A 13,966-nucleotide genomic window follows, 5' to 3' on the forward strand; every position below is an offset into this window, starting at 1 on the left:
AGCAGAACTTCTTGTCCATATGGACATGTCTATGGCATAAAAACTAAAAAATAACTGTGGGTGTGCTTAGCAGTTCAGGAGTTGTTACCAGTGTGGCCACAAGCACTTTGTAATGCACAGATTACACATTCTGGCTGGGGTTCTAAATATCGATATATTGACATAAATGGTACCCTAACAAATGGTCTTAGGATTTGGAGGAAAGCAGAGGAAAATATTCTTGGTCTCTGTATTTGGGCCTATATTCTCCTTTATCCTCTCATCTTCAGTGTCTCTTCCCGGAATCCCTTCCCTTTTCTTTTGTCAAAAACATCACAAGGAGTGCCTTCCCCCTCCGTCCCTCCCCCCCCCCCCCAACCCCCCTCCCCCCCAAGCCCCCCTCCCCCCCACTTCCACAATACCTTTTTCCCGTCCGCACAGCTCTCTCCTGCCCACTTCTACCCTTTTTCGCTGTTCATTCCTCCATTTACAAGAGAAGACAGAAAGGAGCTGCAATTTGGAAATACTCCAAAGGTATTGTTTCCAGTTGTATAAGCTTTGCCTTTGTCACACTGCCATCATCTCTGGGGCATGGACTGCTGGCCTCTGAGCTCCAGCCCTTGGGCACCTTCAGCAAGCTCAGGGTTACCCAAAGGATGATTGTCATGTGGCTCAAGGACCATGGGATCTGTTCTGAGACAGAAAATTCCTTTGCAACTCCAGCTAACACCTTTCACCTCTGTGTGATCTTGGTCCATTCCTTTAACCTTCAACATATCATTTATAAAGCAGGATAAAGACAATCTTTGTTTCAGAGCAATGCAGTGAGATGACCTAGAGGGACATTTAGACTCCCTATAGAAATGAGACGCAAATGAGCACCCAAACCTACACAAGTGCTGTCACCTGGAGAGTGTGAGGTTGTAAATACGTGGTGGCCTGTCCTTTACTTTGCAGTACTTTTATTGGGCCACATAAAATGTGAGGAGCCATTGGCACACAGCTCTGGCCAGGATGAAGTTCTGTATGTATGATGCTGATTTCCCCAGGAACGATTAGAGGTGGGGTTTGTTTGTTTGGGGTTTTTTTGTTTGTTTGGTTGGTTTTTTTTGGTCTTCCCTGCCCTGTGGCATTGAGCATGAATTTCTCCAACAGCAGTGTAGCATTATGGGACAATGAGCTTTGCTTTCAGGGACAGTCATGCCTTGTTAGGTGATGGAAAACCAGCACTCCAGCTCAACCTGCAGCACTAGATACACAGATATTTCTGTAATATAGGAAGACTGGACATTAGGAGGAATTTCTTCACAGAAGGGATGATTAGACAGTGGAATAGGCTGCCCAGGGAGGTGGTGGAGTCACCATCCCTGGAAATGTTTAAGGAAAGCCTGGACGTGGCAGTCAGTGCCATGGTCTGGTTCACAGGGCGGTGTTCAGCCATAGGTCAGACTCGGTGATCTCAGAGGTCTTTTCCAGCCTCATGGAAAAGGTTGGAAAAGGTTCTGTGATTCTGTGGTTTACAACGTCTCTGTCCATGTGCTTCACTGCCAGCAATTAAACCGCCAGAGGCGCCACGGACGTTAACTACACGCACACTCGCTACTTTCTCCACTTCACTCTCGATTTCCTATTTTAATTTCTCTATTTTTTACTTCCCGCACTTGAAGGCCCATTTTCTCTCCGCCCGGGTGTCCCGGGTTAAACAAACCCTCACGGACCCTGGTCCCCCCGGCCCCTCAGCGCCGCTTCCCGCCAAAACCGCGCGCCCCGCGCGCACAGTCTGCCTCCGTTGCTATGCGCGATGACGCCGCTCACTCCGCTTTTTCTCATTGGCCGCTCTGCCGGTGACGGCACGGCGCGGCGCGGGATTGGCTGGGAGCGGGCGCGCGGGGCACGTCGGGGCGGGAGGGGCCGATGGCGGCCATCGGGGTCCACCTGGGCGCCACCTGTGCCTGCGCCGCCGTGTACAAGGTGAGCGCCGGGGGCGCTCGGGGCTCCCCCTCGGCCGTGAACCCCCGCGGCCGTGAACCCCCGCGGGCTCACGGCTGTGCCTTCTTCTCTCTCCCCAGGATGGTCGCGCCGACGTGGTCGCCAATGACGCCGGGGACAGGGTCACTCCCGCGGTGGTGGCGTTCTCGGAGAGCGAGGAGGTAAGGCGGCCCCTCCGCGGGCTGGGGTGGGGAGGAGGAAGGGACGGGGCTCTGGCTGCTACTCGGTTTTTCCTTTTTTTGTTTTCCTTTATTTCTCGTTCAGGTTGTTGGCTTAGCTGCGAAGCAAAGCAGGATAAGAAATATTTCAAACACTGTGGTGAAAGTAAAACAGATCCTTGGGCGAAGGTAAGAGAAGGGTCGGTGAGAAATTTTTCCCATTTAAGGCTGATTTAACGTCTCAGCACTAATACTGAAGGCATCTCTTAAAAAATCGCTCTGTTATCATAGAGTCACCGAATGGTTTTGTTTGGAAGGGATTTTAATGATCACCTCCCTTCCAACCCCCCTGCTATGGGCAGACACACCTTCCCCTAGAACAGGCTGGTACTGTGAGCTTCTTAGCCTGTGTTTTCTTCCAGCAGCAAAGAGATACTTCTGAAAATAGAAAAGCAGAGAAGAAAAATTGTATTTTAGGTCTGAACTTGTATGTGAAAATCAAGTTGTGAAATATAGTAACAAGTTTCATACGTGCTTTTCATACATAAATTTCTTAACTATTAATTCTTGCCACCTGATTGCTTTTCTGTGTGTAAAATCCGCTGTGGTTTTGTTTGCATGCAGTGTGTTACTTTTATTGCAATAGTGAAACTATTGATTAGTGCCTGTTGTGATTCCTTTTAGTGATCATTTGCACTGACAATTACAGTGGCAGTAGAGCTAAACCTCTTGGGTTGGAGTTAACATCAGAGATGTGACAAAACTTTTTAGTGATGACCCAGCTGTGTGTCACAGCCCTTTCATTGACAGGAGCCAATAAGATGTTGCCCATTCTGGTGTATTTCTCAGCCCTTTTCAGATGCAGAACTTCACTGAAATCTTATATGATGTTCATGGGGAATAGCAGGTTAAAATAGTGGTTTTGATTTTCCATTTCCATAAGTAGTAGGTGTTTTTTCAATCGTAAGTTTTGGAAAGGAGAATGAAAGATGCCACCAGTCAGAACTGTTGGGTTTTCTTTTACTCTATTAATGTATCTGTAGAGTGAAAACAGGAATTTTTGGTTCAACTATAGCTTGATGTGTTGGAGATGTTAAAAGGACTCTCAGCAAGATGCATTTGTGTGATCAACCTTGAACGCATGATTTATTTTGTTATTTTGAATTTTTATGTACAGCTCTAGTGACCCTCAGGCAAAGAAATATATTGCAGAAAGCAAATGCTCGGTGAGTATGATGATTTGTAAAGATTTATGCTTTTCTTGCCATTGTTTGGGCCACACCATGTCTGTGTTCTGTAGTGATCACCTCTCATCATGTGATGTTCCTTTGCTTCTATGTGGAATGTTTCTGTTTTTATCCAGTAGATTATCATGTTCTGGGGTCTGCCAGCATAGTATAGTTAGTTCCAACAGAATTTTTTTTATCTCATGCCCATTCTCCAAAGAGATGACTCCTAATACATTTAGGTAGTAGCATTGTGGTTTTTATTAGAGCTTTTTATTAGAGCTGAAGTTACAGCACCTTGTGATTAACATCTTTAACCCATTGATTTAATCTCAGTATTTAATTTTCATAATACTGTCCTTGTTGCTAGAAAATTTTGCAAAACAGGTGAAAAATTATCCTGGAAAATACATTAATAACAAAAGAGTGAGTTTTTCCCTGAGTTTTGACTGTTCATATTGCTGTGATTTTATAAATGGCTGGGGGTTTTCTTACCAGGAGTGTACTTTTGTTCTAAACATTGCTTTTGTGCTCAGGAAAACTTAATAAAAAGGGAACATCTCGACTCTAAGTTCTTAAGTGTCCCTGTTGTGTCTGTCACATTTACAGGTCTTTTTGTGATCTTTGATAAGCATCTGGAAAGCATGTATTCCCTTGCAGTAGAAAACTAATGCAGAGAGTGTTTACACAGTTTAGTGCTTTTTACTTTAAACAGATCCTAAATTAAACATTACTATTTGTTTTTAACCGAAGTACTGTCTAACAAAGATATGTTGGTTTTGCCTACAGATAATTGAGAAGAATGGAAAACTTCAGTATGAAATAGATAACAAACTTATTAACCCAGAAGATGTGGCAAAACTAATTTTCAGTAAAATGAAAGGTATATAATAATTAAATTCATAAGATGTCATGTATTTTGTTTTGTTTTGTTTTTTGCTCTTACTCACCATACTCTGCCTGTTTCTAAACAGAGACTGCACAGTCTGCCTTGGGTTCTGATGTGAATGATGTTGTTGTCACTGTGCCGTTTGATTTTGGAGAGAATCAGAAAAATGCCCTTGGGTAAGAGCATTGAGGTTTTTCTGTCATTTTATGTGCCCAAAACAGATGGGCTGGAAGATCAGCAGTGGGAATTCTGCTGCTGGACTTCAACTTGTGACCCTCACTAAGATATTGGGATGTTGTTTAAACTGGGAAAGTATGAAAGCAAGAGATTAAATCTTGAGCTGAGAAACTTTTAATGGAGTTTGCTGATGTGGCCAAAAGGAAATGCTGAATCACTGAAGTGAGAGAAAATTTCAATTTCATCAAAGATAGAACCTCATTTCAGATCAGGATCTTCAGTGACCCCTTTGAAATGCAAATAGTTTCTCACCCTCCTTCATAATTTCCCCTCCCTGCCCTTCATATTCTTCAAAGTGGTGCTACATGGCCTCTTGAGGTCTGCTTTGTATGGAATCATGCCAGTTTTCTACTTGGAAATTCTGTTTGGAAACACTTTTGCTCTAGCAGTTCCTCAGTAGGAAAACATAAGCATGCTTAAAGCTGAGCATAAATGGCAGCATCTATTTCTGCTTTCTGATATTTCTGCCTTTACATTCAACTGTCATGAAAGAAATAAATAAAGCACACCAAAAAGTTGGTCAGAAAAGAGTGGTCTGGGTATTTGCAGTGTCTATAATGAAACATGTATTACTCTGGTAATAAATTACTCCACTTCAAAGTGGAGGAAACAAGTTGTGGGGTATTCCCAGGGTCACTGAAGTTTCAAGAAAACATGTAAGTTAAATGTTGCAAGTGAGGCAGGGTACATTAATTTTGTTACCTGTTGAAATATTGTATCAAGGAGTTTTAATACCACATCTGAAGTGGTATTATGTGGTAACCACATCATAAGTTATGATCTTTGATTTCAGGTAGGGTGTAGTTGAGGGTATTTTGCAGTTTTTTATGGGCTATGTAGTCTGATAGACCATTGTTTTCTTTGACAGTGAGCACACAGCAAATCCAATTATTTGAAGAAAGCTGTAGCAACTGACCTTGTTGGTACTTTTCCAGTCACTCAGTTTTATTAATACCACACTATAAGCAAGGTCTGATTTGGTGGCACATGTAGTTCAGGTGCAATCTTAATAGTGTGTGACTATAGTGAGATCATTAAAGTAAAATGAAATGCTGTTATGGCTCATTGCAGGGAAGCAGCTGCAGCTGCTGGGTTCAATGTTATGAGATTAATTCATGAACCATCTGCAGCTCTCCTTGCTTATGGAATTGGCCAAGATTCACCCACTGGGAAAAGGTAAAATCCTAATATTTTACTTCTTTTTAAGCTGCTGTACTTAAGTCTTGAGAAATCTTAAATGAGGGAATGCTGTGTTGCCTTAGCATGAGGCTTGTTTTGCTTTTTTCTCTCAATCAAGACAATAAGCATTTAGAAGTTGTAATTTCATAGTGTATTGAATCCCTTTGTTTTGGTCTTTATATTTTGAGAATTGTCTTTAAAGATTTGTCCCCAGTTTCTGACTTTCTGTTTAATAAGCTGATTGGCTTGAAGAAAAATTAATCCCTTTTTAAACATATTTTGGCATAGCTGGTTTTAACTGTGGGAGATGGGATCATTTTACATGGGCTGGAAGAACTAAAGCAGAGCTCCTGGGTTCAGTAGGTACATCTAGTTGCCTTTATGAATATACAGATAATTCACTTTCAAAATAGCAAAGACTGCTGTCAGTTTGATTTTTTTTTTTTGTTCTTCTTGTTTGGTGTTTCTTTACCATTCTCATATACTGGTTTGATTGAAGCCTTCAATACGTGGTGGTAATCTTTTGACAATGTGTCAAAATTAATGCTACTTTCAATATTTTTTTAATGTGGCAGCAATGTGCTGGTTTATAAACTGGGTGGAACATCACTTTCTATCACAGTCATAGAAGTAAACAGTGGAATATATCGTGTGCTCGCTACAAACACAGATGACAGCATTGGTGGAGTTTGCTTCACAGAAGCTCTAGCACAACATTTAGCTTCTGAATTTCAGAGGTAAGATTTGAATTCCAAGCATGTTGCTGTTAGGACAGGATCCTTCATTATGTGGTGCTTGCTTAAAAAAAAAAAAGAAGTAGCAGAATCTCTGTGAGTGAAATGGTTCAAATAAAGAGGATGCTGAAGGAGCAGTCAGTTGTTTGGGGCCAAGGAGGAGGACTGGAAAATGCCTGAGTTTGGGTGGATGTTGCCCGAGGTTGGCATTGAACAATAAGGGCTCAGCTGTGGACTCTGCTGTGTCAAAATGTGTGCAAACTTTCAGTAGTGGCATTGCAGTTAATACTAAAATGTTCACCAAAGAAACAGTTCAAGAACTCTAACTTGTTTTTCCTTAAAGAAAGTGTTATGAGTCAAATTCCTGCCTCTTTAAACTGGTATCATCTTTTTTTTTAAATACAGGTCTTGTAAACATGATATTAGAGGAAATCCCAGAGCCATGATGAAGTTAATGAACAGTGCTGATATTGCAAAACACTCTTTATCAACCCTGGGAAGTGCAAACTGTTTTGTAGATTCGTTGTATGATGGATTGGATTTTGATTGTAATGTATCCAGGTAAGGCAGATCCTGAAGCTTCTGAAATCTTTCCAGGTGGTATTATGGATGTTCATTCAGTAGGCTTTGATTTCTGATGGTGTTTATTTTAGAGAAGGAAGTAAGACTGACGGCAAATTTGCTGTTTCATGTTGATGGTTCTGATATGCTGCAATCTGTAGTGGTCAGGGCAGTCACACCAACAGTGTTGCCATGATGGTTAGAAAATGAAGTGCAGAAAGGCACAAGGAGACCCCATCTTCAGAGTCTGGTTGTTTATGGGAAGGGAGTAGATATTGTAATGAATCAAGGTGGCTGTTTCCTTCCTCTTAGTGTTTTTATTGTTGTAATTTCCTTAAAGAAAGGATGGCTTGTGGACTCTTCATCTAAATGAGATCCAGAATGGTAGGAGTTCTGGAAGTCTTGATGTTGCTACTCGCTGAGAGCTGGAGTAGAAAGATCTTTTCTGTCTTTTTGTTCCTACTGCTGTGTCCTACTCAGTCTCTTTTCCCTTGGGATGATCTCTTACTGAAATTTTTAGCTCACTTTGATTGCTCTTCCAGGCAGCAGCAGCAGCTTTAGCAAAATGAAGCAGACTTTTCCATTCCAGAACTCCAGGAGCTGGAGCTGCTCAAATAAGGCACAGCACGTTTGAAAGTGTGAGAAGCAATAATATATAACTGGGGTCAGCTCCTTTTGGATCAGGATGCCAGTCCTGTGGATCAGTGTTGCAGACTTTGATTTGTTGCATTCATGCAGAATAGAACTTCATTTGCAGGCTTGCAAGAGACAAAAGCTAGCAAAATTTGTTTTTTAATTTGCTTAATCTACTCCCTGTGTGAAAATCAGAATGTATCTCTAAAAATTGAGTCCTTGTGTCCATTTTAAAGATCATGGAGCAGTTCCAGGATTTTTCTTTATTTTTTTGGCATGAGTCAAGACAGCAATACTGGTGTTGTCAAGACAACAATACTGTTTTTTTTTTCCTCTTGAATACACTGAAGAAGAATGAATGTGCATTTATGTAGGTGTTGTTGATGGAACAAATAGCACAGATATTTCCACAACAAAATCACTTGAAGGTTAATAATGGAAAGAGATGATTTTTTAAAAATCCCTTAGTACCAGCTGGAGAACTAAAGTATATTCTAAAAATTACTGTTCTTCCATTTCAGGTATTCATCTCTAATTGATGACATGAATCTTTTTTTGAATGTTTTGTTTTTCTCTTTTAGGGCCAGGTTTGAACTTATCTGTTCTTCACTTTTTAGTAAATGTGTAGAAGCAATTAAAAAGCTCTTGCAGCAAGTTGGATTTACAGCAGATGATATTAATAAGGTAATAATAGAAATCAGTTGTCTGTAGGACATTTCCACAAGAGCAATGCTTAGGGGGCCTGTTTTTCTTGCAGACTGAGATTATTTCATGATATATTTAAGCAATTTTTACTGGGATCAAACAAAGTCTATAGATTCAGGGTCTTTAGAACTGCTGTATTTGCTTTCATTTCAGGTATTTGAAGTTAAGAATAAGGTAGAGTCACATTTAATTGTGTGGTTTACTGCTGCATATTGAGTAGGTGGGGAGAATCTGTCTCCATTTGGTGCATTTGTGTAACTCTGCCCAAATCCAAGCTGAGGGGTACCTTCCTTGAGTTCAGTCTGTGGGCTTTTTTCTGCCTCCATTGAACTTTGGACAGGGTTTGCTGACACTTTTGAAGGAAGGCAAAGTTTTGACTTAAAGTTGAACAAATCACTAAAGTGTCCACTTGGTGCCTGTGCTCATCCTTGCTGGCTTAAAAAATCACATGAGGTTTTTAAGGTGCCAAACCAGAGAGTGCTTTAATCCCAAAGATGGTGAGCAAGGCAGCAGACATTAGTAATTTAATTCATGTTTCTTGTGCCTTGGTGTAGGAGAGGAAATTCATTTCACCCCCTTTGTACCTGTGCTTGGCAAATAGTGCTGCATTCACTGCTGGAAGAATTGGCTCATCAGGTCTGCAGCTAAAGCTGCCTGGTGCTTTTAATGACACTTGATGCTGTTTCAGACTCTTAATTAGTTTTTGCTGTGTCACGTCTCAGTTTCTCTGATGGGTAATGAAGTATCCCAGGCCGCTGTTCAAAGAATGGCTTTTGTATTCTGGTGGCAGTGGTTTTTAGGTGGCCTTTTAGGCTCTCGGGCTTTAATGCTTTGGATGGAGGGCAGTGGAGCACTTTGAATGTAAAAAAAATTAACTTCGGAGTTGTACATTAGATTTATGTTTTACATGAGGAAAAGTGGGAGTTAGCTTTGCTTCCAGATCTGCCTGATTTCAACAGAGTCACTGCAATAAGACTTGGATTTATGGATAATACCTGACTTGCTCCTTCCTACAGGTGCATGATGGAAGGGTGAGTGGCAAGCAGCACAAGTTACAACATGGAGAAAATTTAGATTCCAGGAAAGGGATGTGTAGCATGAGGGAAATCAGATGCTGACTTAAGGTTCTACAGAGTCTGTGGAGTTTGTATCTGTGGAGGAAAGATCCTGAGCAGGCTGTTGTAACTGTGCCTGTTCTGGCCAGGAGGTTGTACTAGATCTCCTCTGGAAGTCCCTTTCAACCTGATCTTTTTGTGATGAATTTTTCAATTTTCAAAGTGTTACTTTATCTGGGTGATTCTTGCTGTGAAAGAAACTTTAAAAAAGACATCGTATTTCCTTTAATTTCAAAAGCAAAAGTATCAGAAATCAACCAAAGATTACATCAGTTTTTATTTCAACAAGTGCAGATGATAAAATATCCCAGAGCAGTTTGCACTTCTGCACTGCAGGGTGTGACCTGTTTTATTTCACAGACTAAAGATTTGAAGTTACTATGATATGTTTTCCAGGTAGTTCTTTGTGGTGGGTCTGCTCGAATCCCGAAGCTACAGCAGCTGATCAAAGATATTTTCCCAACTGTGGAATTACTGAATTCAATTCCTCCAGATGAAGTTATTCCCATTGGTGCAGCCATAGAGGCAGGAATCCTGCTGGGGAAAGAGAATACTTTGTTAGAAGAAGATGCACTCATTGAGTGTTCTGCCAAAGATATTCTTCTTAAGGTAAGGCTAAATGTAGAATATTAGGGAATTGTACTGCTGCAGTGAATATATAGCACTAATTATGTATGATTGGTGTTAGAGAAACAGCATTGTTTATTGTTACTTCTACAGATTTGCTATAGATTATCAGTACATGGTAACTTATGTTTATTGACAGGAAAAACTGATTTTAAGGGGAGACAGGTTGTTTCTTTCCTTTGTTGTAATAGCTGGACTTCTCATTTATAGGAATGTCAGGGTTTTTTACTTGCTATGATGGTAAATGTGACAGAGGGAATGAAGCTTGGATTTCTTTTCTTGTGGAGCATTGTAACACTTCCAGCTCAGTGAAGCACTTAAAGAAAAACATGAACTATCTTCTTTTTTCAGGGAGTAGACGAGTCAGGGGCTGACAAATTCACAGTGCTGTTTCCATCAGGGACACCACTGCCAGCTCGAAGGCAGCACACCCTGCATGCTCCTGGAAATATTTCCTCTGTGTGCCTTGAGCTGTACGAGTCACTGGGGAAGAGTCCCATGAATGAAGAGGAGAAATTTGCACAGGTGAGTATCTGCACACTCCTGTGCACTTTTAACAGCAGCCACCTGGAAATCACTTGGACCTGGGAAAAGAATTAGAAACCAATTCCAAAACTTGTTGTTAGAAAATTACAATGACATGCATCTCTTTGGTATTGGTCTTTTAATTATTCTTCTGGACATGCAAAATATTGAACTACTTTGTAAAGAAAGTGATGTTTCCTTTTTGCATTCCTAAATGGCTGACAGGGTTTGACACTTGGCACTACTATAATAAGATCACCTGGGATGAGAGAACTTTACCAGTTATTCCAGTAGTGCACAGATCCTTCAACATTATAAAAATGAAACTGATAAAGAAAATGGCATAGCTAATGTGTTGATTACTTTTTCATCTTCTTAGATTGGACAGGATCTTGGTATTAAATATTGAATTTGATTTATCACTGTTGTAAGATGAAATGATTCTATCAAGTGAGGGTTTAAAGTTGTTGGTTAGGAGTCAACCTGCAGAGAGAACACAGCTTTTTTGAAACAGTTATGATGTGCTTTAGGTGGAAAGCATCAGGGGAGGGCCAGATGTGTCTGAAATTGATGAAATATTTAAGAAGACTGTTATTCCACCTTAATTCTGCCCAAATATCTTCAAAGGAGATAGGGAAGGGATGTTACCTAATAATTAAAGTACTGATTGTAAAGGACTCTCTGGGAGTGATAGGTACTTCAGCTATCTCAGGGATAGATCCTAAACCAGACCACAAAAACAGTAGTGCAAATAGCCAAAATGCATGAATTTTCACATCTTAGCTGTTGTGTCACTTCCCTTGAACTGCTGCACATGAATAACCTATTATAATCAAACTTTTTTTTTTTTTAATAGATTGTACTCCAGGATTTAGATAAAAAGGAGGATGGCCTACATGATATACTAACTGTTCTCACTATGAAAAGGTACCCAAAACACTTGTTGTTCTGCTGTTTACCCTGCTATGTCACACTTCTGATAAGGAGTCTTTTTTCCTGTTACAGAGTATTTAAATTTTTTTTGAGGAATTTCAGCATTTCATTGGTCACAGGCCTGTACAGTCCTAGCAGGGGTAAATTCTGTAGAAATGTGGGTTTTCTGCAGTACCTTTGGTGCTGTCATTGTTTGATTCCTAAAGAAACAAAGCTTAATACAATTGTGTAGATTATTTTTAGCGACTTGTGAACTGTTGATCAGTTTAACCATTCTTGAGAACAGTCAGGATCTCAGACTTCCTGTGGAAGTGGGTTGGGTAGTTTTGCTGAATGCCCACACTCTTAGGAAAAACTGAAGGAGAATTTGTCTTTTTTAGGTATGAAGGACTGTAGAATTTACAGTGTCTCTGTCCTTTCAGAGGCAGGGTTGTTGAGCAGATAAACAGTGCCACAGGAAATTTCTACTTGCTATTTAAGTTTCAAAATACTTCATTTTCTTATGTTAGCTATCAGGTATATTAATGCCTGTTAATAGACCTCACGTAAAATGCCTTGTTTGTCATATATACTGAGCACTGATGAGGAAAACATTTTGGAGATTACAGATGCAACTCTGTCATGCATAAAAAACCAGCATTATTTGGAAGGAGGTTTAAGTAATATTTAGGTGAAAAAGGGAGACGAAGTTTAGTAGAGAACATCTATTTCTACCTAAATTTTTTGTGTGACTGTATGTCCAGCTGAAGTAGGGCTCAGCATTTTTTCTTATTTTTTTCTTGGATTTTGACAATTGGAGGTTTTCCTTCTTGAAGGAGGTCCTTAGAATTTAAGGACTACTTACGCTTCAAAAGTCAAGTTCTTGTGCTCTGACAAGACATGCTTATCAATCCATTGCTGTTACTCAGCTCTCACAAGGAATGTTTTGAGTAATATTACCACGTATTCTATTTACAAACCTGTACGAAATAAATTCAGTTGCGATATTTAAATGTGTTCCTAGATCTATTCCAGCATATATAGAGAAGATAGGTGCTTTAAGGGTGAGAAGTGCATATAAAAACCCTGCCTAAATTAAACTTTATTGCATAAACCAATTTCATCTGTGTTGAAGCATGTTTGTCCCTGGATATTTTCATGCTGATCTGTTGTTCTTTCATCTGTGTGAAGACTTGTTTATCCTCTGTGGCACATGCAGTAGCATAATAAGTGTTGTGTTGAGATAATCCTAAACATTACTCTCTCTTTTATCTAGGGATGGGTCCTTGCACGTTACCTGCACAGATCAAGATACTGGGAAGTGTGAAATCATCACTGTTGAAGTGGCATCATAATCCATTTTGGAAGGCAACATTTTTCTAAATCAACATTTGATTTTTGTCTCTTACTGGCTTTTCTACCAAAGCAGTGACTCTCCGTGATGTCTCTCATGATTCTTAGAGGACTGTAATAAACTAAAGTAAAATGCCACCATGTTAATTTGCCACCAAGTCTGTTTAGAGTGTGGTGCAAAAAGTTAGTCAAGACATGTGACCAGCAGATTGTTGAATTACCTTATTAGCTCTTGATTTACAAAATGCAAAGCACAAATGCTTCTGCCTGTGGTTCAGCAACAAGCATATTACATGGTTTGAAGATTTTTCCTTGACCAATCAGGTCTTGTACCTGTTCAGCCAGTGCATCTGTGGCTTCAGTAGCATAGCTTTAAACCAGTGAGAATGAGACTGGTGAAAATCCACTCTCTGGTAATTACACTGGAATCCTGTGTGGTCTTGATGTTGCCCAAAACCATGAAGGTTGATCCCATTTGCGCTGGCCTCTTGAGCAGGTGAATTTTTTTTTTCAGGAGGTTTTTTCTGTAAAATGGTTTTGTGCTATTACCTGAGAAATGTAAGCGTTAAGTGTGCTTATTTATATGTTATTAAAAATACTTTTTTTTATGCAAGTCCTGGCAATCTTCATTCTCTGTGGCACTGTTTTAAATCTGTATTGTTATACATTTGTTTGGGTATAAGCTGGCAGGTTTTTTCAATAACAAGATGGAGTAGGCAAATGTGGTTATGGAATATGAGGGTCTCAGCCTAAAGTGCAGTTAAGGGACAACAGTTCAGTGCTTACTACAGTGTGTTACCTTGTAAAATACTGAAAGTGTCACAGAGGATCCTCAAAAATTAGAAAACATAGAGCAAGAGATCCTTGTCCGTGTTTGAAGAGGGTTGTAATTCCATTACCTGGGGTTTGAAGTGAACTTAAACACTTCAACAACTGCCCGAAAGGAACCTTCCTGTCTTTTAGTTGCCTGGCAGAAAGAGCCCGACAGGATGAGAGGTTGCTGACTGAAGCTGTGACAGGGGAGATTTGGGTTGGACAGTGGGAGGAATTTCTTCACATTAAAGGTAATTAGGCATTGGAATGGGCTGTCACGGGGCGGGGGGGGGGGGGGGTGGTGGTGAAGTCGCCGTCCCTGGAGGTGTTT

General features: G+C 40.4%; 1 protein-coding gene across 1 annotated transcript; it reads left to right on the forward strand.

The window, feature by feature from the left end:
• The first annotated feature begins 1,869 nt into the window (after positions 1-1,869).
• Positions 1,870-13,435, forward strand: HSPA14 (heat shock protein family A (Hsp70) member 14). The gene is made up of 14 exons (XM_066182752.1): positions 1,870-1,950; positions 2,049-2,129; positions 2,233-2,315; positions 3,304-3,352; positions 4,142-4,235; positions 4,327-4,417; positions 5,550-5,654; positions 6,233-6,394; positions 6,797-6,952; positions 8,167-8,269; positions 9,802-10,014; positions 10,384-10,557; positions 11,414-11,484; positions 12,746-13,435. Exons 1-14 carry the CDS (start codon positions 1,894-1,896, stop codon positions 12,822-12,824), a joined length of 1,518 nt encoding a protein of 505 aa, XP_066038849.1. The 5' UTR covers positions 1,870-1,893; the 3' UTR covers positions 12,825-13,435.
• Positions 13,436-13,966: the final 531 nt, after the last annotated feature.

Source organism: Chamaea fasciata, unplaced genomic scaffold (genome assembly GCF_029207755.1).
Source record: "Chamaea fasciata isolate MVZ Bird 193981 ecotype frontalis unplaced genomic scaffold, bChaFas1.0.hap1 SCAF_5, whole genome shotgun sequence".
Classification (NCBI taxonomy): domain Eukaryota; kingdom Metazoa; phylum Chordata; class Aves; order Passeriformes; family Sylviidae; genus Chamaea; species Chamaea fasciata.

Bases quoted from the DNA above. Each gene is read 5' to 3' on its own strand.
- HSPA14 (XM_066182752.1), top strand. From the start codon at position 1,894: ATGGCGGCCATCGGGGTCCACCTGGGCGCCACCTGTGCCTGCGCCGCC. The intron at 4,418-5,549 runs GTAAGAGCATTG...GGCTCATTGCAG, and splicing joins AATCAGAAAAATGCCCTTGG to GGAAGCAGCTGCAGCTGCTG. The intron at 6,953-8,166 runs GTAAGGCAGATC...TTTCTCTTTTAG, and splicing joins TTTGATTGTAATGTATCCAG to GGCCAGGTTTGAACTTATCT.